Consider the following 23,606-nt stretch of genomic DNA (forward strand, 5'->3'; position numbering starts at 1 on the left):
GAACAAAGGAGAAGGTGGGGGGGGGGATGGGCACTGCACGGGGCTGGGATGACTAACACCTGAGCTGTTCCTCAGGCACTGGCTCCTTTCGCGGAGCTTTTGGACACTCCTGTTCTCTCGTTAGCCCTGCTTGTCCACGTCCAGGAGGCTGGGGCTTCCCTAGAGAAGGCTCTGGGGGTGGGCCTACAGCCTCTCTACCCTGCTGCCAGGACCTGGTAACAGGGTACAGGCTACATTAGCCTATCAACCAGGAGCAGGGCCTGAACTTGGCGTGGGTGGCTGGCTGGTAGTGAGTTCCCACTCAAACAGGGATTGACCCCCTGAGTTTCAGGGACACGGGACAGATTAGGAGGAGCGGCAGGTAACAGGCTTCCCAGCCTTTCCCCCCAAGCTGTTATCCTTGACTACGGGAAGGTCTGTGCTCAGGGCTGGAGAAGAGCAGGGGTAAGAGAGGGGCAGAGAGGAGAGCCCACGGGCTGCATCTGGGGTGACAGAGAGGCTGGGACTCTGCCTCCCCGTTTTCCCACCCCACCTCCCGGGCCTCAGTGTCTCCTTTTGGTAGCCTGGGGATAATGCCATGTGTGCTGCCCTCACCCAGGGGAGAGGGAGGATGAAGGATGAGGGTGTGCCCCGGGCACTGGAGGGAGTGAAGGGTCTCTGGCCTCATGAGGGGTGTGGGTGGAGAGGATGAGCAGGCAGATGGGCATGGGATGGGGGAAATCACCTGGACATGGGAGCAGAGGGGATGGGGGGGTGAGCTGATGGGAAAGGGAGGCATGCCACTGGTATGTGCACAGGGCTGGAAAGAGAGTCTTGTTCTGTCATCATCCCCTGAACCAGTCCCCAAGAGTCACGCACCAACCGTGCTCTATAAAAACACGGAGAGAAGAGGAGAAAGCAGCAAGAGGAAGTGCAGAGGCCCCTGTCTGGCCCAGACAGGAGACGGTTACCTTGATTTGGACCCCCGTTTTCAAATCCCCCTAAGCTTTCCTTTTTTAAAACAAAATTCAGCATCAGTGACACTGTTTCTTTTGGCTCTGAATTCTAGAAAAACAGGAGGGACGGAGTGTGCCTGCTTTCCAACACTCCCCGCAGGGCTCTCAACCAATACACAACAACAAGTGTCAGAAAACCAGGAAGGAAAACTGATTTTTGTAGAAACTGGAATGAAACTGACCAGTCTAGTTTCATTATCCAAGCTAAGCGGAAATGCAAAAAAATCAAAATAAAAGTAAACAAACAGCACAAATGGTACGACGTGAGTTCCGTTTCCTAAGTTCTTTCCTTTTTATTCCATGCATTCCATTCAGGGTGTCATCAGGAATCCCAAGAGGCCTACCCTCCTTCCCTCCCAGCTCACCCACCCCCAGAATGGCCTCTGGGTTCTGCCCTGCCCCCCTCCCCCCTGCCCTTCTCCAGCACAGCTCTGAGGACCTGCCCTCCTGATTGCAATCCCCGCCAGGGATGCCCCTCTCCCCTGAGGGCTCAGGGCATCAGGGAAGTTGGCTCCAGGAGCCCTGGCTGGGGCTGACCCAGGACAGGCTGAGATGGGGAGGTGGTGGTTCTGGGTACCAAGCTCAGGTTCTAAGCAGTGAACCCCAGTTGCCCTGGTGGGGCGGGGAAACAGGACAGCATCTTCACAGTGGCTCAGGCTCCTGCCCTCTGCTCCTCTCAGATTTAGCTGGGCAGCACCCAGAAAGTCCTAGGGGTACAGCCTTGCTGGCAGGGGCCCCTGGGAATCCTATAGCTCACTACTCTTTCCCACACTAGACTCTGGCACTGGAGTCCTGGGTCCCGTGGCCCTCCTCAGCCCCGACACCTGTCCCGGTGGCTGAAACCTTTTCTGTCTGGAGCCAGTGACAATGCTGGATGCCTTCAAGGTTCTGGGATCCAAGGGGCTAGGGAAGAAGAGAGGCCTGGGGTGTATGTGTTTGTTGTGGGGGACAAGAAGAAGGGGTCCAGGGCTAGGCCATCTCTGTGAGGTATTCCAGAACGCTTATGCATTTCTATAGATCTATTCCAAAGTGCTCAGAGCATTTTCAAGGCTAGAATGTTCCCCAGGGTCTGTGGCACTAATGTGGCAGCTTCCTAGAGGCAGAAAGAGAGAGGAAGGATGAGGGGCTGAGTCTGGACTGAGAACTTCCCTGGGGGACCTGCTGTTGCTTTTGGGACTGTCCCTTGAGATTCAGGATGGGGGAGGCCGGAAGGCGGATGGCAGCAGGTGACAGGTGGAGGCGAGGTGGATGCTGGCAAAGGAGGCCAGCTGGAGCAAGAGGCACAGGTGTGCCTGGCAGTCCAGGCTCAGCTCACCCAGCACTGAGGGGAGGGCGTGAAGGAGGTGTGGCCCCTCGTTATCACGCTGTGAGGTGGAGGGGTCTTTGGCCAAGGCTGTAGTCAGGAGGGAGATGCAGCTCTGGAGCTGGAGGCCAAAGGCAGGAAAGCCGAGAGGAGCGCTGAACCTGACCTTATCTGTGGAGAGGGCAAACGCCTCTCTCCGGGAATCTTCATCAGTACTCTGCTGGCCCTGGCCCAGATGCCACGGCAATGGGGCAGCTTTGGCACATCGCCAGCGCCCTAGGCTTGGGCTGCTTTGAAACCCAAAGTTGTGAACTAGGCCTCCCTCCCTCTACTCAGGATCCGGCCAGAACCTGTGCTGCCCTCACCAAGCTCCCCTACCTTGCTCACCTACCAGAGAATCTGTCAAGGGGGCAGTGGGGGCCCGGCTCCCAGATGTGGCTGGGCCTGAGCAAGCCCTCCCCGATCACTGTGCTCCCACCTACCCTGTTTGCTAAGGGTGGGGAGCAGGGGGAAGCTCCTGGGAGTTCCTTCGGGGCAGCTCCTGGGGGGAGGCAGAGTCCCAACATGAGCTTTTCCTCAACCCTGACCTCCCCCACTCAGCCACACCCAGAGTGATGTCCTTGCTGGTAGCCCTTCACTCCCCAGAGAGGGGCTAGGGACTGAAGTGGCACAGGCAGCAGCCAGAGCATATCTGGGCACTGGGGTCCTGCTGGGCAGGGAGAAGAGCCAGGTCCTGAGGCGAGCACTGGGGGCAGAGCCCTCTTCTTCCCTCAAGGCTATAAGAGCAGAGCTCAGCTAGCAAGGGCTCTGGGACGTGTGCCCTACCTGACTCTGCCAGGCTCCTCACTGCTGGGGAAGATGCACCCTGGGCAATGTTCATCAGAACAAAGTTTGGAAAGTTGCTGAGAGATAGGGAGGGGAAGAGAGAGAGAGAGAGAGAATCCAGTGCCCCGGGCATAGACTGGTCTAGCCATCTCCCAAGAAGGTGTTGGTGAAAGGGTGGACATTGGAAAATGGGGTGGGTAGGGGCCTGGGAAACTGGGACTGCAGAAGCCCTGAGCCCTTTAGAGCTTACATCTCCCTGTATTCCAGGAAAGGGCTAGGAAGTGGGGCAAACCTCCCTGTCTACACCCCTTGGAGACCCCTTACTAGTATCTTGAAGCTCACTTTTCCTAGAGCCCTCCACTTCTGCCCCAGCCTCTCTCCCCCTGCTCCTGCCCCCATGCCTGCCCCCACTGGTGACTTACTTGCAGGAGAGCTGGTTGATGCCCTCGATGTAGTAGCAGACGCCTCCGTTGACACAATAGGACTTGGCTGTCTCGTTGCACTTGCGGGCGTGCCCCGACCAGGATGATAGGGTAGTGCTCACTGGAGGTACGAGAGACACGTGCCGGTGACCCACTGAGACCACCTCTGGGCCCCAGGAATCACCTCCTTCATGGCCCATCTCAAAGCTGGACGATCAGAGACTGTAGGAATGGCTGGGGTGGGGGGAAGGTCTGGTGGTCCCTCCCAGGTCACCAACAAGGCCAAGGGGAGGCCACCGTGAGCTTGGACCATCTGCCCAGCACCACCTTGCACCCTCGCTCCAGGCAAACCTTCAAAGGCTGGGAAGATTTTCTTCTTTTGGAGGGGATGAGAGGCTAGCAGAAACTGCTCCATCTTCTGGCATAAGGGCCCACCTCTGCTGCCTGCCTGCCTGCCTTTCTGGGGGCTCTGCTGCAGGTGGATGAGGCACCATGTCTTACGTGGGGGGCAAGTCACAGGGGTTCAGGGAGGAGACATTTATATCTGTCTGCACTGCTGGGGCTCTCATGGACCAGGGCGTGATTACAGGGAGCTGGGCTTTGAGGGGAATGGCACCTTTTGGGCACTGTAATTTTCTGCGATCTGGGGACTTGTGGCGAGAACCCTAGCTTCCGTCTCTCCCCTCTTTGTCCCAGAGTTGGGCCAAGGTGCCCGGAAATGCTACAAAGGCCGCTATGCGCGTCTCCATAAGCATCCCGGGCCGCCTTCACGTCCTCCCTCACCAGGCAGCCTCCACCTCCCCCACCCGGTCAGCTGTGGCCTCTGGAGGGAGCCTCCAGGCCTTGGACAGCCCAGGCCGTAAATCCGGGGCTTCACGTTGCTGGGGAGAGGGCTGGGGGACAGCTGGGATGTGGAAACTAGGTGACAGCAAGACTGGGCTTCAAGGCTGCTAACCCAGACTGCACACCTGCTGGATCAGATTCATTTGATCAGTGAAAATCACAAAAGCACTGCTCCCCAAAGGGATGGCAGCCAGGAGCCTGGTTTCAAGTGAAAATTCTTGCCCCAAATTTCAGTCTTTATCTATTAGCTAACCTCTTAGGCTGTGTATCCATATTGGGCAGCTAGAAACCGGTTCCTGCTCCCCCCTCAGCTTCTGTGGCTCTGAGGGCCTCTCATGCCCACCCAGCGGTGGCCTCCTGACTGAGGTGGCCCGTCCTACCTTGGCCGGTCCTGTCTACTCAGGGGTACTGAGTCTCCACCAACCCCCGAAGTAAGTGGGGGGATGAGAGGAGGAGGAGGAGGGCCGGCACTTGGCGCCCTGAGTGTTTAGACGTGTGGGGAGACGGATGGAGCACGGGACTGGGAGTGTATACACAGCTCTGCCTCTGTATATGTCTGAGGAGCTCGCTGATAAAACCCAGCGGGTAGGGCCAGCTCCCACCTTCCCTCCACATCATGCCTGCTGCTGGTCTGGCATCCTCGAGCCCCACCCCTGCTGACGTCTCCCACCTCTGCTCAACCCCACACAAGGCTGGGACCCACATGCTTCTGGGTCAGTGAGACCCAGGGAACTAAGAAAGGGACAGAGAAGACAAACAGCTGAGGTGACCACGCCTGTGAGTTATAAAATCTCATTGCCGGGACGACCCTAGAGGTTGTCCTGCCCTTCGGTTACATTGCCAAGGAGGAGTGAGGAAAGAGAGCAGGGAAGGGCCTTCCAGAGTCCAGTGTGTGTTGTAACAAGGCCTCAGGGCTCCTAACATCTGGCTGAGCATTCTCACCAGGCACCTGGTCCCTCGTAGAAGAACACGTCAGCACCAAGGCTTGACGGGAAGACGAATGCAAACACGACGTGGACCACGGGCCCGAGTCCTCTCATGGGCCTTGGCCAAGCCAGAGAAATCTCAGGGCAGCTTGATGCCCTCTGCAGCCAGGGGTGGAGGAAGCTGCCCAACGATGGGCTGCATGAGCAGCGGGCAGGAGCAAGGATGGCGGCAGGACCACAGCTGCACGCTTGGGCCTGTCTACACGTACATCTGTGCTCACTGAGGCCTTGGGAGGCAGAGGACGACTCCTGAGGGAAGACAGGGCCCCATCTTGGGATCCATGGCCTAGGGCTGCCAGAACCATGTCATCACGGGGACTAGGCTGGGGCCCCAGAAAGGTAAAAAGGGAGGGCAATGGGGGAGCCGGTTGTAGAAGGTGTGGAGGGAAGTGACCATAGGCCTTTCCACCTCACAAAGAAGTACCTTGAGGCCACCCCTGTGACGGCAGCGCCCTCCCAGCTCACGGCAGCCAACTCTGCTGGTGGTGAAGGCTCACGCCAGAAGCTTTCCACACTGAAGAGGTGCATTCGTGCTATTGCAGCACACGTGGGCTCCTAAGGCAATGTGTCACGCTGCCTCGTCAGCCTATTTGTATTTCTTCACTGTGTTCTCCCGTGTTTGGGGATGTGGAGATGACAGATGACCTCCGAGTGGGAGAATTTGGCCGCTCCCTGGATACCACCGCGGGGATGGCGCCGATCCACCCCAAACTCAGCTCCCACTCATCTGCCCCAGCTACTTGTTCCTCTAGCCTTGCTCATCTCAATGACTGGACAGCACAAACCAAAGGCCTAGAGGGCACCTTTGATTTCTGGTCCTTCTCTGTCCCCCTAGCCGTCCATCACTGAGGGCTGCCTTCCCACCTCCTCCTGAGGCTCTGTCCATGTCTCAATACCGCCTCTGTGGTCTCTTTCCTGGATGGCCACAATCGCCTCCTCACTGGTCTTTCTTCCCTCACTCTTGCCTTCATCTCTAACCTTTTCGCTTCGCAGCTGCCACCAAAGGGGTCTTTAAAATATGTAAATTGACCAGTCGCTTCCATTATCAAAACCCTCCAATGGCTTCCATCCATACTCATAATAAAGTCCCCCTCCCTCTCCCCAAGTCTAATCTGGGCCTAACCACCTCTCCCACTTCATGTCCTGTCCCTGTCTTGCAGCATATTCAGACTCCACTGGCTTAGTCCAGCTCCTCTAAGAGGCCACGAGCCTTCTTATCCAGGACTTTCAAAATATCAGTGTCTCAGAGAGGCTGCTCAGGCTCCTCCTTCATTCCTTCCCTTAGCTTTGTAACTTCTCCTTGTAGTGCTTATTCTAACAATTAAAGGACTAGTTATGCAATTACTAGCTGTCCAAAGCTTAGCTCCTCCACTAGAATGTAAGCTCCATTTGGGCAGAGGCCATGTCTGTCTGCTTCACTGGTGAACGAACCCCAGTGTCGAGCACAGCGCTTGACACGTAATAGGTGCTTAACGAATATTTACAAATATTTCTAATGAGCAAACGGACATCTGATTCTTGAGAGAAAGGTACCTTCTTCTACCATCCCAGGGTCTAGTCTGGTCTCCCTGGCCGATGATGATTATCTTTTCTGTAGGTTAAAGCATTGTCTCTTACTAAAGGCAAATACTCCTGGAAGGTCATTAGGGAAATGAAAATCAAAACCACCGTGAGATAGCACTTCACATGCCCTCAGGTGGCTGTATTTAAAAAAAACAAAAAAGATGGATAATAACAAGGGGTGGTGAAGATGTGGAGAAATGGGAACCCCCCATACTTTGCTGGTGAGAATGTAAAATGGCGCAGCCATTTTGAAACACAGCTGGTCATCCTTCAAAAAATTAAACATAGTTACTATATGACCCAGCAATTCAACTCCTAGGTGTATACCCAAGAGAACTGAAAGCGTATGTCCACACAAAAACTTGGACACAAATGTTATAGCAGCATTTTTCATAATAGTCCAAATGTGGAAACAACTAGAATGATGCAACAACCTCAGCTGATGAATATATAAACAATGTGGTAGACCCAGGCAATGGAATTATTATTCAGCCACGAAAAGGAAAGAAGTACTGACACGACTACAACATGGAGGAACCTTGAAAACATTATTTTAAGTTGAAGAAACCAGTCTTGAAAGGCCACATATTCTGTGGTTCTATTTATATGAAATGTCCGGGATAGGTAAATCCACGGTGGCAGAAAGGAGATTCTGGTTGCCAAGGGCTGGGGGGATTTAAAGAAAACACCTGGGAAGGATAAACCCAGGAAGCCTCTATCAGCCATTAGTGTCTTGGTGTGAGTGAGTTTATTGGATCTCTGAAGAGAAAATGGGCCGGGAAGGAGCTGATGCTGCAGAGATGTTCTGCCTGCTGCCAGCTCCTGCAACTGCTTTTCTCCCTTGCTCTTGGAGAAAATCTCTGCTCATCTTTCAAGGCCCAGATCAAGTATCTCTTCATCCTGTAAGGCTCCCCTCCCGCCTGCCTGGGATGCCCCCTCTCCCGTTGTTAAGTTGCCTGTCTTTCCTCTTCAGTGTGTTAGAACAGGCAGACGCTTTGAGTTCAGGTTTTAGCTTCCTGCCATTTGAGGGGACTTTGGGAGCCAAGACTGTGACCCCTCAGCGCTCAGAACAGCGTCTTGCTGAGTTAGGCCTCGCTGAAGGCTTGAGTTGACAGGACACATGGGTGCACCTGTGATTAAACAGCTAGCCTTTCTAAGCCCCCAGGTAAGGGGCAGACCCAGAAGCCTCTCCAGGTCTTCCACGATCCTGTGACACCCCAGGTCACACCTGCCTGCCCTCTGGGCAAAGCCAGGCCTGGCCCGATATCCCAGGACTTGGTACAGCCACCCCGGCACAGACCACCCAGAAGGCCACACCCGCAAAGAAAGTTCAGCAACAGGATGAGAGCTGAAGAATGATCTGATAGAACTGGAGAGAGATACACAAGACCACAGAGGGCCGAGGAGTGGCCCAGGAGTGGGGCCTGCACTGGGCGTGCCGCTGCGGTGGGCTGGACTGGTCAGGAGGATAGCTGCCTGGGAGAGATGGCGCAGGAGGAAGAATAAAAATGGGAAGGAGAGGCCGACTACAGTTAGGGTCGGAAAGGCCATTTGGGTCGGATTTGTGAGAGCTGGGCTGTGGGACCGAGTCCTTGTTCTTTGGCTCCATGGGTCGGGGAGTGACAGGGCGAAAGCATCTTGAGGCTGCTGCTCTGGTCCAGGTTCAGCAGGGATGAAACCTGGGCCAGGATTGCCCCTAAGCTGGGGCTGGAATGAAAAGGACAGACGTGAGTGAAAGATCCAGAAAGAAGACGGACCAGGACTCGCAGACTCAGACCTGGTAGATCCAGTGGTAAGGGAGATCGAGGAGCTGAGAGGCTGGGAGGACAAGGGAGGTCCCTTACAACACGGCAGACCGGGTCTGAGCCAGGCTCTCCTCTGAGGGTCACAGGGCAGGGCTCTCGTTAGACTGCGCTGGGTGTAGGGGGTACTGGAGGGCTGTCTGGTGGAAACACGGGATGAAGGGAGATGCAGGACTGGAAGTGAACCCAACAACCAGGTAGCCAAGTGGTACGTGGAGGCTGGGTGTCAGGAGGAGGAACGAGAGCTGTGGGGTTCTGAGGACTCAGGCTAGAGTGGAGGGGGCGCGACCTGAGGACAGGCAGCCTTGGTGACTTTCCAGTCAAGGGCAATAACCAGAGGACAGCCCAGCAGGGAGGCCGCCTCCATGCCGAAGCCGGAGCTGCCTCTGCGGAGGGGGGAAGCGAAGGGTGCCGTGGGCTCCTGACCTTGCACGTTTCCCAGGGAGGGGATGACCTGTGGGAGAGGGTCCTGCCATCCCTGAACTGAGGCTGCCCCCAGGGGCCCGGGGCACCCAAGCCTTCCACCCGTGGCCCCGTGGAGCAGGCTGCCTGCACACGGGCACCCAGCAAAGCAGCGGGCAGGCAGCTTGCGCGCACCCTGGGTCTGCCTCTCCTCGGAGCCCCGCTTCAGGCAGCCCAGCCTCCCATAATTGCCTTCTAAAAATATCCTTCCCCCCACCCCCACCTCTTGATTTCAAAATATTTAGTTTTCAGGGTATTTAAAACGAGAGCTGGCGGCTCTTCCAGGTCCAGATAACAAAGCTAAACATTTATGCTTCGACTGCATTTCTCTGAATCGGCTCAGATCTTGGGGCTTGATACGGCAGTGGCAGGAGGGAGAGGAGTCAAGTGCAAGATGGATCATGTGCGGGCCTCCCTAGGGCTGGGGGGCAACTGGCCCACCCCCACAGAACCCCTCTAGGACCCCTCCCTTCGTTGGGGGACCACCTACCGCTGTTGACGAAGAGCCGGCCCCTGACGGTGTCCTTCCCCAGGATGTTCTCAGCCTCGCAGACGTACTCCCCAGCGTCCTCCACCTTCACCTTGTTGAACTGTAGTCGTGAGTTCTTTCTGGTTAGGGAGGGGATAAGAGGCGAAGAGGCGTGAGCCAGGGCTTAGGTTGGCCGTGGCTCCCCAGCAGTCACCCAGAGGTCACCTCTCCCTGCACAGCCACAGCGTCTACGCCGTGTGGACGGGAAGTAGATTCCCTCCGACCAGCCATTGCTGGGGTCCAGGTGGAGTGCAGAGTCCCCAGGGCTGGAGGGAGACCTGGGCACCCAGGACAACATTGGGATTCTAAGTCCATGAATCGTCACATTCACTTTTCCAGGGCTGGGCCTTCTCTGTAACCATTTTTCTAGGGGAGGAAAGTGGAGTCCTTAGGAAGTCGCATGGCCACCTTCCTCCTTTTCCTTTAGTGCCCTTCTCTCAGGCCCGCTGTGTCTCCCCCCACCGCCTTCCAGTAGAGCAGCTGCTGGCTCACAGCTACCTCAGCCTTCCCTTAGAAGCGGTAGCCCGTCACTCTAGATAAGCCAGGCCTATTTCCAGATACCCGGCAGGGCCACCAATCTAACAGGTTCCCATGGCAACTGTGCCCAGCCTCCCAGTCCAAACCTGTAGCTCTCTCCTGCCTTTGTGTCGGCCCTGCCACTAAGGGGCACTCTGTGGCCTCCTCAAGGGGTTTCGCTTCATTTATTCAACAAATGTTCACCGAGTGCCTTCTGTGTGCTGGGAGCTTGGATACCTCAGGGAACAAAAAGATCCTATCCTCAAGGCCTGACTTGACCCTCGTGGCTAATCTGGAGGAGGACAGGACAGGACAGATGGGAAAACTGAGTCCCAGAGGGGCTTCCGGACTTGTCCAAGGGTACCCGGCAAGGCAAAGGCAGAGGTGGGTAAGGAGCTGGAGTTGGTGAGGACTTGGGCCCCAAGCAGCTCGTGGGCTGTCTCCTGATGCTGAGGCTGACCCCTCTGTGGAGGGCTTTGCACCCAGCCCTGCATGCCACGAGTTGTGGGGCGAGGCCTGGGCAGAGACTTCAGTGCTGTGGGTGACTCCAGGGCACCTGGCCCTGCTTCCCCTCTTCTTTCTGAAGACGCTGCCAAACCTCTCCTTCCTTCCGTGGGCTTCCCTGCACTTGCCCGCGGTGCCTGGGCTCCGTAGGATCTGTTCACACCTCCCATCCCTCCCCCTGCCCCAGTGCTCTTTAGGGCCAGTCTGAGCTCCGGATTAAACCCCGGGACCCCAGCCTGGTCCCCGGGGGAAACAAAAAGTAGCATGAAAATTTCTTAACATGATGTAACCTCCTCCTCTTTTAGTCCCGAGTTAAAAAATCAGATTCCCAGAATATGCGCAGTGGGTTGGAGGAGTGGTGGCATGGGAGGTAGGGTAGCCGAGCTGTCCTGCCCTGGGCCCAGGGATGGAAAGACAGAGCCATGAAGCTGATGGGGGAAGGTGTGGATGGTGAGAAGAGAGGCTGCACCAGGGATGGAGGAGATGGCAAAATGACCCACATCCCTCCCCGGGCTGTGCTTTGGGGACCTACCTGTCTCCTGAGCTCCACCTCAGCCTCTGATGCTGGGTTCTTCCCAGACCTCCTCATTCCAAGATCCCCCAAACCAGCCTCCATGAGCTTGTCTTGTCAAAAAGGCCCTGTTGCCGTGGTGATGTCCTTGCCGACGTTACAGTGACAGCTGCCTGACTCCGTGCCACCCCTCCCGGCTCACGCCATTCTCTGTCTCCTTGGCCTGGTGTCTGCCTACAACCCTCTTCTGTCAATTCAAGTTTGTTCTCTTCATTAAACAGAGCCCTGGAGGCCCCTCTGGCTAAGACAGCATTTCCTTCCTGGCTCCAGCCTAATTAGATGCCACAGATCTCAGCTGTCCCGAACCAGGCTTCTGCTTCCTGACCACCAGCTCTTCCCTGACATTAGATGAGCAGAGGAGGGGATCACCTGAGGGTCTCCGGGTCAAGAAGCTATAGGGGACACAGACTCAGAAGCTCCTTGTCACCCACCCACAGCTGAATTCAAAGGAGCTTCCCTTACACGACATGACGTGCAGCAGGACAAGGTGGAGCTAGGCTCACAGTTAACTGGAGGAATGAAAGCTAAAACCAGAAGGAAGGGCTTCCCGCACGAAGGGGTGCGAGATGTGTGGAAAGGTGGGGGTGCAGGGAGAGCCCCTCCCCTTTAAGGTGCCAGAAAGAGGCAAGGGGACATAAACAATGACCCCTAGGTTTGCTGGCTGCAGACATCTTGGGTTACCAGGTGTGTGATGATCTCCCCAGTTCCAGGAAGGTGGCCCCAGCCTTGCACAAGAGGCTCTGGGGTCAGTGCTGAAGGGTAGGGCTCTGTGGGGCTCTCAGGCCCCTAAAGAGTACGGGCAACTACGTTTCTCTTCTCCTCACTCCTAGCTCCAGTCCGAAGCCCCAAGGACTCAGGACTCCCTCCCACCTTCTGGCAGGCCTAGTGCCCGCTTGCTAGGCTGACCTAGGTCTGCCCCTGTGATGGACACCCCTCCCCTCCTTCCTCAGCCAGTTTTCTGCTGGCAGGGACTAGGGATCTGGGTGGCTGCTTCCTCCACCCGTCCGCATGTTCCTCAGTGCCTATCTCCTGCTGCCTGCCTGAGGGGCCAGTTCCAGCCTGCCCCTCATAAATAAGGGAACACTCGGCTCTGCACGGGTGGGCTCCATGCCCAGGGCTGGGGAGGGGGACGGTTTTCTCCTGGCACAGGAAGCCTTGGGTGAGACACCTCAGCGGGGCAGTCCCAGAGACAGGCGGCACCCACCGGGAATGGGTCTCCGTAGACCAAGAGTGATGTCAAGACAGAGTGTGGCCTGGGCAGAACGGAGCGCTGGGAGGGCCAGAGTGCAAGCTGCAGCGCGGGCAGAAGGAAAGAGAAGATTTGCCAGAAAGGAGACTCCCGCCCCTAACCCCTAGCCCCATGCCAGGTGAAGTATGTGTCTAGAGGTGGCAGCTCTCTGAGTCACAACATGGGAATCAGAAGTTCTCCATCACGGCCCCTCCTCCAACCCATCGCCTCACTGCAGGGAGCCCAGGGGCATGACGGGTGGAGCAAGGCAGTTTCAGAAATGCAGCAGATGGGACAAGGTCCTGACAGGAAGGGAGCAGAGGCACACTTCAGGCTCTCAGGGGTCCTTAGTACCCAGGAGGAGACCCAGATGATACGACCAGGCCGTTTCCAGACTGGGTGACCCATTTGTCTGATGACACTGAGGCTTGACCAGGATAGTAACTTGTTCAAAGGCCAGCCCAGAGGGTGTCCTGCCCAGTCCTAGGGGCACCCTGCACCCAGGAGAGGAGAGCTAGTCCTGCAAGATCCTCATCAATTCATACCGGAAGTAGACCTCCTCTGCCAGGCCACACAGGAGAGAGGGTGTGTCTGGGTGGTGGTCTTGGAGGCTCTCATGCTGGGAGAGACAGCCCCCCAACCATGCTATGAAGCCATGTCTAAGGCACTGTGGGAGGAGACGGTGAGAGCTTGCTGGAGGGCTCAGGAGGGTGACCCAGAGGATGTGACATCTAAGCCGGGCCTTGGAGAATTTTGCAGAGGACAAGGTGAGAGGAGGAGGGTGGGCACTGCCAGCACAGAGAACAGTCTGGGCCCAAGGCCAGGGGTCAGGAGCACCGAGGTGTAGGGGAACAGCAAGGCAGTGAGTTACAGGCCAGGAAGGGGAGCGTCAGAAGGGCCCCAAGACCTAGGCTGTCCTGGCATACTGCAGGCTCTCGAGATCTGTCAAGCAAATGAATGAATGATCAGATATGTGCCCTGTTAGAAAGATCATCCCCTGTCAGAGTCACAGGGGTCAGTGACTCTGTGGACCCCTCGAATTGCAAGCAAAACCAGGTGTATAAAGAGCATGTTTTCTGAAGCAAGGGTCAAGGTCTTTACCAGATTCCCCACTAGAAGCTAGACTAGAAGCTCCGGGAAGGTGGGGACCATGTCTGCTCCGATCCTTAGTGCATCTCCAGCCTCTGATAGAGTGCCTGACACACAACTGTTGCTCAGCACATGTATGTGAGATACAGAAATGAATTCACAAAGGGGCCTGTGGCCCAGAAAAGGTGGGGTGTGGTCAAGAGTGAGACCGTGGGGGAAAAGAGGCTAAAGTCAGGGAGGGCAGAAGTGAGCAGGGAGAAGGGTGCCTCCTTCCAGAGGCGGGGTATCCACCTGGAGGGGACGGCATGGGGGCAGGTGCCGGCCAGCGGGCAGTCTGGTTCTGCCACAGCTGAGACGAGAGCACAAGGGGCAAGGCGGAGAGGCTAGACTGGGCCATTCTGGGTTAGAGATGTCTGTGGAGCTTTTCCGGTAAGCAGCTTGAGGTGACTTCTAAAAATTCACTACTGACCCAGAAAACCCCTCAAAAATCATGCAAATCATAGAGATTCAAGTCTTCGTGTTCACTTTAAGAACACTCGTGAAACTGCCCAGGTCATTAAGGGTATGCATATCCGAAAAGCCACCAAGTATCTGAAGGATGTCACTTTACAGAAATAACCTGTGCCATTCCATCATTACAACGGTGGAGCTGGTAGGGGTGCCCAGGCCAAACAGGGGGGCTGGAAGCAGGGTCGGTAGCCCAAAAAGGGTGCTGAATTTTTACTGCACCTGCTCAAAAATGCAGAGAGTAATGCTGAACTTAAGGGCTTAGATGTAGATTCTCTGGTCATTGAGCACATCCAGGTGAACAAAGTCCCCAAGATGCGGCGCAGGACTTACAGAACTCATGGTCGGATCAACCCATACATGAGCTCTCCCTGCCACATTGAGATGATTCTTACTGAAAAAGAACAGATTGTTCCTAAACCGGAAGAGGAGGTTGCACAGAAGAAAAGGATATCCAGAAGAAACTGAAGAAACAAAAACTTACGGCCTGGGAATAAATGCCGCAAAAAAAAAAAAAAAAAAAGAGATCTGTGGGGTATCTCCAGGGTGGTAACTAAGTGTTTACCTGGCAGCATGGGTCTGGAAAAAGAAAGGCCATCAAACTAGAGATGGAGGCTTGGGGGTCATCAAATATAAGAGGGTGAAATCACCTACCGGTGGAGAGGGGAGAAGAGTGAAGCCCCGAACACAGCAAAGTCCCAGCATTCGTGACGCCTGAGACAGGGTGCTCAGAGGCACAAGAGGACCAGCAGGAGTACCACAGGGGCAAGGAAGCAGGTGGCACCCATGCCAAAGGCTGCTGAGAGGCCTGGCGGCCAGGAAACTCTGAGGTCACAGGGTCTGTCGATAGCCACAGCTGTAGAGAATTGGGGTTGTATTTACAGGGCAGATTTCTGCAGAGCAAAGAGGAGTGGAGGATGAGCTGTGTAGAGTCAGTGGGTGCGAAACTCCCTCCACGTGGTGATCGAGGGAAGGAGCAAGATGGGGCAACAGCCGGAGGAGGAACGGGAGGCGGCAACGTGGAGGGAAAGTTTTTAGAAGAGAGGCGATGTTAGTGGTTTGTTGGGGGGGAGAGAGAGAGGCTGAAGTCACCAAAGAAAGGAGTTTGTTGGTGGCACAAGGGCTCTGTGTGTGCAGGAGGATGTGGGTGAGTGTGAGGGCCACGTGCGGATCAGGAATGGGGATGAGGATGGGCCATGTTGTGGACTGTTTGAGAGTAATGTGGCTGGCAAGGAGCACCCCGTCTCCTGACTTCTGCTGTCTCAGTGAAGTAGGGGGAAGGGGAGACGGGGCCCCCCAAACTGTAGAAGCCTGTCCACTCCTCTCTCCAGCTCAGAGCCAGGCTTGGCGGGGAAGGGGTGAGGTGGCCTCAGAAGGTGAGCTTGATGGGCACCCTGTAGACTGGTGGCACCCCAGACCCCCCTCCCAAGTTCCCTGAGGAAGCAGTGTTCTTTCAGTCATAAACCTTTGATCTGCACCAAATCCTCTTAAATTACTTTCTGTTTGCTGCCTGGACCACTTTCCAGGGTGACCAGTCCTGTCTTTGCTCCCTGTTCACAGAGAGAGAGTCAGAAAACTGGAAGCCCTGCCCAGACCCCTGACCCCCACCTCCTCTTTCACAGGTTTCGGAGACTAAGGCCTGAGGGCAGGATGTGTACATCCGGGGTCACCTGGCAAACCAGGATCAGCCTGAGCCCAGACCCTTTTTCCATCACTTTCTGTTGTCGGACAGGTTGGAGGGTCCTCTAAAATCATCTTCATTTGCATTTTGCAGGGGTGAGGAGGAAATGATAGCTCCTCTGGAGGGGCAGGAAAGGCGGGGGCGTGCCTCAGCCAGAGAGGGAAGTCCACAGGGCCCTCAGGGCCCGCAGAACAGACGTCAGGCTTGTCCTGCCTTCTCACAGCCCCTCAGGAGAGAGGTGAGGGGCTGCCCTGGGACGTCTGGCTTCTCTGGTGCCTGGAGCCCCCTGTCTGGCCAATCCAAGGTGGAAGAGAGGCCACCTTCCACAGCCCAGAGACTCTAGAGCTTCAGATTCTCTTCCCTGGAGCACTGACTCAAAGACTAAAGTCAATTTCCATGTCACAGGGGAACTGTCTGAGATACAGACTCCTTCGACACCAGTCAAAGCCATGTGCCTTTCCCTCACCTGGCTGTCTGCCCAGTGCCAGCTTGCTGAGCTGAGGAACCAGCCCATCCTCACACGTGCCCTCCCAGACCCAATCTAGAGTCAGGGTCCTTCACCAAAAACTGCCCAATGGTGGGCTTTCCGACCCTGTGGCAGGTCCTTTGAGAAGTTTTATGCCCAAGATGGGACTCCACAGTTAAAGCTGATTTGGACAATCAAATTGCCTTCAACCATCCAGGGACATTAATTAAGCAGGTACCGTCGTCTGCAAGACGCTGGGGCAGCATCACCAGAGGGGCTGGAGCTGCAAGGAGAAACTGGACGCCACAAAAGAGGGGGGACTGGAACTGGTTCCACAGGTGGATCTGGGGGAACAACCCTGGGCTCTTCCCGGCTCAGGCCCCTCCTTCTGAGGAAGGATCAGGGGTGGCTGGGTGGATGGAGGGAGGGATGTCGCTCACCTGCCATTGCCGTACTTGATGCGAATGTCGCGGCTGCGGTTGAGCTCCTTGCCGTCCCTGAACCAGCGGTAGGAGGGCTGGGGGTTACCAGCTGCTGCCTCACACTTCAGTGATTGCTTCTCACCCACCTGTCCCATCTGGCTCTTCATCTTCTTCAGCTTGGGCCGGGTGGCTGTGGGGATACAAGGCAGGAGGTGAGCGTGTTGGTGGTGGGGCAGCGCCAAGCACGCGCAGCAGAGGAAGGGCCACTGTCCTTGGGGGGTGGGGAAGAGGGTGAGCCTGGGGAGCCACCCCTCCTGGTGTCACTTCCTAGTTCAAATCAACAAGGCTTCACAGAGGGTCTGCGTTGATGTCAGTGTGGGTAGCGCCTGTGGAGAGTTTTCCTTCATGCCTGGAATGGTACTCAGAGCTTGATACACATTAGCTGATGAAAATCACCCCGTGAGTTCATTGCAATGATTAAACCCATTTACAGATGGGGAAAACTGAGGCTCAGAGTGGTGAAGTCACTTCCCCAAGGGGCTGGAACTGGAATTCAAACCCAGGTCTCCTTGACTTCAGTGCTCAAGATCTAATTCCTGTCCCAGACCCCCAGGCCTATGCTGGGCCCAGAGGACACAAGTGGACCAAAATGACAGACACAGCTCCTGCCCTCAGGAAGTTCAGTCTAGCAGAGGAGCTGGAACCTGGCATTGACATCACAGCGTGGTTTATGGAGGCCTGGGGGTGCTGAAGCCCAGAGGTGTGTCTCCAACCTAGAGTGGGGGAGGAGCTAACTCAGCTGAGAGTTAAAGGATGGGGGAGCTAGAAGGGAGGGAGGTGGCCCAGGCTGTGGTTTATCAGAATCGCACGTGGTCAGCAAGGTGAGCTGCCCTGAATGGGTGAAGTGGTGTGGCTGTGTGGGGGCTGGGGCCTGGGGCTACACTGGTGGGCACAGGGCTGCAGGGCTCCAAATGCCAAGCTAAGAGGTTTCTCCCATTTTTCTTGAACACCATTCTATTTCCACCTGCCCTGGTCTCCCATGTTTCATCTCCTTGCCCCCCTCCCTCTAACAACCTAAAAAAAGAAAAGGAAAAAGTACTCTGTTCTTAGGACAGTGATGGCAAGTCCATGCTCCCTGCTGGGGCGTGTGATAATTTCCACTGGGACAGCCCTGTAAAGGATACCCAGTGCCTTTGTGTGTGCTCTCATTTGGTCACCGAGCTCTGTAAGGCAAGTGTCATGCTAACATAAAGGGTGAAGATGAGACTCAGGTTAAGAAACTTGGCCAAGGTCACGCAGCCAGGCAGCCACAGAGCCCAGGTATCTGGATGTGCAGTGTGCCAGGCTTGTAGCAGGCCGGTGTCTGCTTTTGCAGCCTCAATGGCTCTCTTTGAGGAACAGAGAAACTGGTTGAAGGGAGGGTCTGCTGGGGCCAGAGAGTTGTCTGGGGACTGACTGACCCTGTCTAGGCCATTGGTCCTTCCCCCACCAGTTCAGAGTCACAGCTCAAGCTGGCTCTGGATAAAGACAGGTGAGAGGGCCTGGCTACAGGGGCCCCTCACTGAACCTAACCCTGGGCTGCTGCTTTTAGTAGGGAGTAGATGAGCGTGGGGTACAGGGGTAGAGGGAGCATGGAGAGAAAGTGCTCCCAAAGCCTTAAAAAATATAGTACATAGATTCAAAAAAATGGTGCTTGTGAAATGATTTTGTTCATTTTAGAAAATTCGAAAATACAAATGGATAAAAGAAAATAAAACCATCCATTATCCTAGTACTTACCAGTATTTAAAACACACATACACACACACACACACACACACACACATGCACCTACACATCTATTTTTAAACAAAGTGGGATCAGTGCCAGTAACATGTTTCTTTCATGTAATGAAACACTGCAAGCCTTTCACCTTGGCATTAACTATTAATAACATTTTGCAAACTGACTTCTATAGGACAGGCATATCCAGAAAGAGGATAATAGATACTACTTAAGAAAACGGTTCCACGAGCAAATCAGTTTGGGAAACATGTGGTTAAACATTAAAGAAGTATCTTCATTGACTTCAGTATGATTCCCCAAGTAAGGGTCTTGGAGCTTTGTTGGGAAACCCTTGACTTTATTTCCTTGAAATGCTATTATCTGGAATAAGTTCTATAACATAACAACTTATGTGTGTATGTATTTATAGATATATAAATATTTTAATAGAGAATATATTCACATGATTCAAAATTCAAGAAGTGAAAAGGGGTATATGGCTTAAAAAACAGATCTCCCTCTAACTTCTGACCAAGGCCACACAGTTGCCTTTCTAGAAGGCAATCAATTTTATCAGTTCCTTTTACATCCTTTCAGAGACCTTTTAAGCATAAACAAAAACCCCTAGTACTTACACACACATTTTTTGCCTATAGCACCATTTTTAGGGTTGCATAATATTCCTGAATGGGTGAATCAGAACTTATGTAACCAATTCCTACTGTGGAGCATTCAGCATACATTCTCCCCTGCCTTACCACACCCCATCACAGACAAGCCCAGAGGAACACCCTTGCAGCTTCATCCAGTGTATATACCCAGTGCACATCAACCTTTGCACAGATCCAGCGTATACTCCTGTAAGGGCAGCGAGGCTCCTGACTCAGACTGCCTGTATTCAACCCACGCTTTGCTATTTGTTAGTTCTATGTCCTCAGGCTATCGCCTTAATCCTTCTGTGCCTCAGCTTCCTCATCTGTAAAACACAGGTGATAAAAACAGCTCCTACCTCATGGGATGATGACTGAGGATTATATGAGATAAGGGATGTAGAGCTCTGGCACGCACAGAGCATTTAATAAAGGTTAGCTATTACTGTTATTATTATCCACAATTATTTCCTAAGGCAATCTTCCTAAAAGTGGAATTGCTGCACCAGAAAGGTGTGCAATTTTCCTCAGCTTTACACGTTGCCAAACTGCGTTCTGGAAAGGTTGCACCAATTTGCACTCCCACCAGTGAACGATGGTGCCTGTTTTTTCCACACCTTCACCAACATGAGGGATTATCATGTATTTAATCTCTGCCAATTAGCTAGGCAAAAGATAATGCCTCTTTGTTGCTTTCATTTGCACTTATTTGATACCTGGTGAGGCTGACCGCTTTTCATAAGTGTATTGGCTCATTGTATTTCTTCTTTTTGAATTGCCTGTTCTTGTCTGTGCTCTTGTTTTTCTACTGGGTGCTCATCTTCTTACTGATCTGTAAGAGTTCTTTATAAATAGTAAGGCTATTCACCTTTTGCTACAATGTTTTTCCCCAATTACCTGCTTCTTACATTTTTAAATGCTGGTTTATTGTTTTGGGTTTTTTGTTTGTTTTTTTTTGACACTCGGAGGTTTTATGTGTATCAACCTATCAATCTGTGGGACTTTCTGGAACTTCATTATTCTAGTGTGATTGAAGCCCTGCCTCAGCATCCTTCTCCCTTACCTACATCCCACCGTCCTCCGTCTGCTTGCTCTCGGGGCCCGTCACTCCTTATCAATAGTTATCAACCCTAGATGCTAATGAGAACCATATGGGAAGCTTTAAAAAGTGTGTCAGTGCCAGGGACATTGTTCTGGACATTCTGAAGCAGGACCTGTGAGGATGGGTCCAGGTATGTGGGTTTTAAAAATATATAATAAATATGTAACATACTCTAGGCAAGAGCACATATTGTAAGTGTAGAGCTTGACAGCTGGCTGCAAGCTGAACACATCTTCACAGGCGGCTTTGCTCCAATGTTGGGTTGACACACAGTGATCTAACCTCTTGGTCACCTGGTGACCTGCAACTAGGCTCCTCCCCCTCCTTGTGAACTGGGGACACAGAGAGCTCTTCTCAAGTTCTAAGGTGCCTCCTTCCCCTGCTTGGAGAGTGTTGACCTTCCCTGAAGTTCTGAGGTTAGGGAGACCCCTGACCCCACCCTCCCCAACCCAGGCCCCCTTCCTCCCAATGAGCCAGGGTGGGGGTGGTGGAATACCTGGTGGGAGGAGGTGGTGCTTCCTGACAAGTCCTGGCACCCTGTGCCCTGAGCCCGAGGCCACTGCTTAATGGTGGTGGTAATGGTTACACAGAGACTGACCCAGAAACAGCAGACACGACCCCAGTTCAGAGGGCCCGAGGAACTGGGGGCTTCAAGGTCGTTCCCTGCCACCAATGGGAAACCCAGGACAGCATTTCAGATGACAAGGAGCCACCCCATCTAGTGAGAACCTTGTGTGACCTGACCCGAGTGACAGTCCACTCACTTCAGAACAACCCCATCCAGTTCACTTTTTCCCCATTCATTCACCCTACTATATACCAGGCACTGTTCCGGGCCCTGCGTGTACAGTGGTGAACAAGGCAGATAAATTTCCTGCTCTTGGGAGCCTGCATTAGAGTGAGGAGAGTAGATAATAGCAAACAATCTCAGGAAATATGAGGCAGTAATAAGCTCCTGGATAAAGGCCTTGAGGGGTGAATGAGCTTGGTGAGTTCAAGGGATAAAAGAGGCCCAGGTGGCTAGAAGATTCTGGAAGGCAGGGGAGCCTGGAGAAGTAGGCCCAGGTGACTGACATGAGGCTGTGTGAGCTAGGACGAAAAGTCTGGGTTTGTTTTGCCTCCCCCCGCCACTTTTTATGTGCTTACTAGAAAACTTTAAATTACATATGTGGATCGCATTATATTCCTGTTAGACAGCACTGGGCTAAAGGATGGCAATAAAAACCACCATACATTTCAATCATGCTGTGTTCTTTACGAAGAGTCTTCTTTTCTGTCTCTTAACAGTTCCTCACGAGCATCATCTGAGATACTGAAACCCTATGTCTCCTGGTCTAGCAGCATCCAGTCCTGGTCCCTGTTCACAGATACCTTAGTTCACGGCTCTTTGAAAGCCAAGGATGTGTGTTTTGAAAGGAATGGGACCCTGCAAACAGGCTGCATTTTTTACTTCAAGCAAGTCCCTTGGAGAGAGGAGCGGCAGCCCAGGAAGAACACCCCGCAGGTGGCACTGGGAACACTGCCCAGAGGACCTCTGTACCCTCACTCCTGGGCCTGGAGCCCTGTCAGGCTTTCTGCAGTGAGGAGCGTGGACAACCTGCGCAAGACGGCCCTGGAGTTTTGTAGATGTGATGGGAAGTATCAGAGGCTTATAAGTCGGGGAATGACTTGATCTTATTTTACTTCCTGCATTTTAAGCTCGTTCTTATCCTGAGCCACCATTGCTTCTCCCACTGCATCCCATTGGATTCAGTACCAGACCCTGGGAACACCTGGGACAAGGCTAAGAGGCTGCTGACACAGCAGACTTTGAGGAGCTGAAGATAGAGCTTACCAGGCCTCAGACAGGAATGGGCCAGCTCTAGCCCCAGCCTGGGCACCATCTCTGAGCCAGGTCCCGTATTGTCTGGGTCACTTTCATAGCCCAGGGCCCAGAATGCAATGCTAGTGTGAGGTATGGAGACCACTGTACCGTGTCCCTAGAGTGTCTTGGGGTCAGAGCTGAACCAAGCAGAGACACAGTCTTCCTGGGGTGGAGGGGATCTGTTAGGACAAGAGCTGAAGCAACCCAGTGGGTAGGCTCTCAGCCCCTAGTCAGTCAAACCTGTGTTTACTAAGTGCTACTATGTGCCATGTCCTGTGCTGTCCCAGACAGAAATGACCTAGCCCCGTATGGAGCAACCACTCCTACCCACCAAGGAGCTTAGCTTGTTCCTCTCTGTTATTGTTTTGTTACATAAGAAATACATTCTTGTTGTAGAAAAATTGCACAATGTGGGCTTCCCTGGTGGCGCAGTTGTTAAGAATCCGCCTGCCAATGCAGGGGACACGGCTTCGAGCCCTGGTCCGGGAAGATCCCACAAACCGTGGAGCAACTAAGCCCGTGGGACACAACTACTGAGCCTGTGCCCTAGAGCCCGTGAGCCACAACTACTGAGTCCACGTGCCACAACTACTGAAGCCCGCGCGTCTAGAGCCCGTGCTCCGCAACAAGAGAAGCCACTGCAATGAGAAGCCCGCGCACCGCAACGAAGAGTAGCCCCCGCTTGCCACAACTAGATAAAGCCTGCGCGCAGCAACGAAGACCCAACTCAGCCAAAGATAAAATAAATAAATAAATAACTTTATTAAAAAAAAATTGCACAGTGCAAGTAAGGAAAAAGAAAAGCACATTTAAATCCATTCAATTACCACCAGAGAGAAAACCACTGTCAACATTTTCAAATACTTCCTGCAAGACTCTTCTCTTGAAAACGTTTTATAGCCTACTTTTCTTGGTTAACATATTATGAAGACATTTCCCCAAATCTAGAAATACAGATCTAAATCATTTTAAAGGCTGCATAATATTCTGTTGTTCAGAGGAACTTGTTCAGTTGTCTCCAACGTTCTGCTAATGTTAACAACATCACCATAAACTTCTCTATAAATTCAGCTTTGCAGCCAAAGGGAGGGCTCACAGTCCTGAGGGTCTGTGCTTATTTCCCCACACAGAGAGGGCACCCTAACGGCCCAGCACACAGGAGAGCGGACAGACGAGAGGCATCAGGTAGAAGCAAGAGGAAGATCTGTGTTCAAAAGAAGGGGGTGGGGATTCCCAATTCCCTGCTTCCCCGGGGCTGCTGCTCCCCACCCCCGGGTGCTGGGGCAGACAGCAAGTTGATGGTCTAGGTGGCCCTAGGGTGTTGGTCAGCCCGCCCTTCACCACCTCTACACCACCTCTAGTGTCTCCTCAGACCAAGCCCTGTCTACTGAGCTCCCATCCTCCTTGAGAGGTCACTTCGTCCCGTTCCCGTCCCAGTCCTGCTGCTTAGGGCCCACCTAAGCTCTCTGGAGTAGGGGTGTGGGCGTGTGGGGACAGCTCTTTTGGCAGCTT

The 23,606-nt window shown here is 53.8% G+C and overlaps 1 protein-coding gene across 4 annotated transcripts in view; it reads right to left on the bottom strand.

Moving 5' to 3' along the window:
• NRG2 (neuregulin 2) overlaps positions 1 to 23,606 on the bottom strand; it is a 181,564-nt gene that overhangs the window by 22,881 nt on the left and 135,077 nt on the right. For all 4 annotated transcript variants that reach the window (XR_010942139.1, XM_067731931.1, XM_067731929.1 and 1 more), the window contains exons 2-4: positions 16,733 to 16,904; positions 9,692 to 9,810; positions 3,546 to 3,666 (exon numbers count right to left, since the gene is read on the bottom strand). Coding sequence is in view for 3 of the 4 variants with exons in the window: in XM_067731931.1 (XP_067588032.1) it covers positions 3,546 to 3,666; positions 9,692 to 9,810; positions 16,733 to 16,904 (412 nt within the window). In the remaining variant the exon portion in view is untranslated. The remainder of the gene's footprint in view (positions 1 to 3,545; positions 3,667 to 9,691; positions 9,811 to 16,732; positions 16,905 to 23,606) is intronic.

The sequence above is a fragment of the Pseudorca crassidens genome, chromosome 3 (assembly GCF_039906515.1).
Source record: "Pseudorca crassidens isolate mPseCra1 chromosome 3, mPseCra1.hap1, whole genome shotgun sequence".
Lineage (NCBI taxonomy): Eukaryota > Metazoa > Chordata > Mammalia > Artiodactyla > Delphinidae > Pseudorca > Pseudorca crassidens.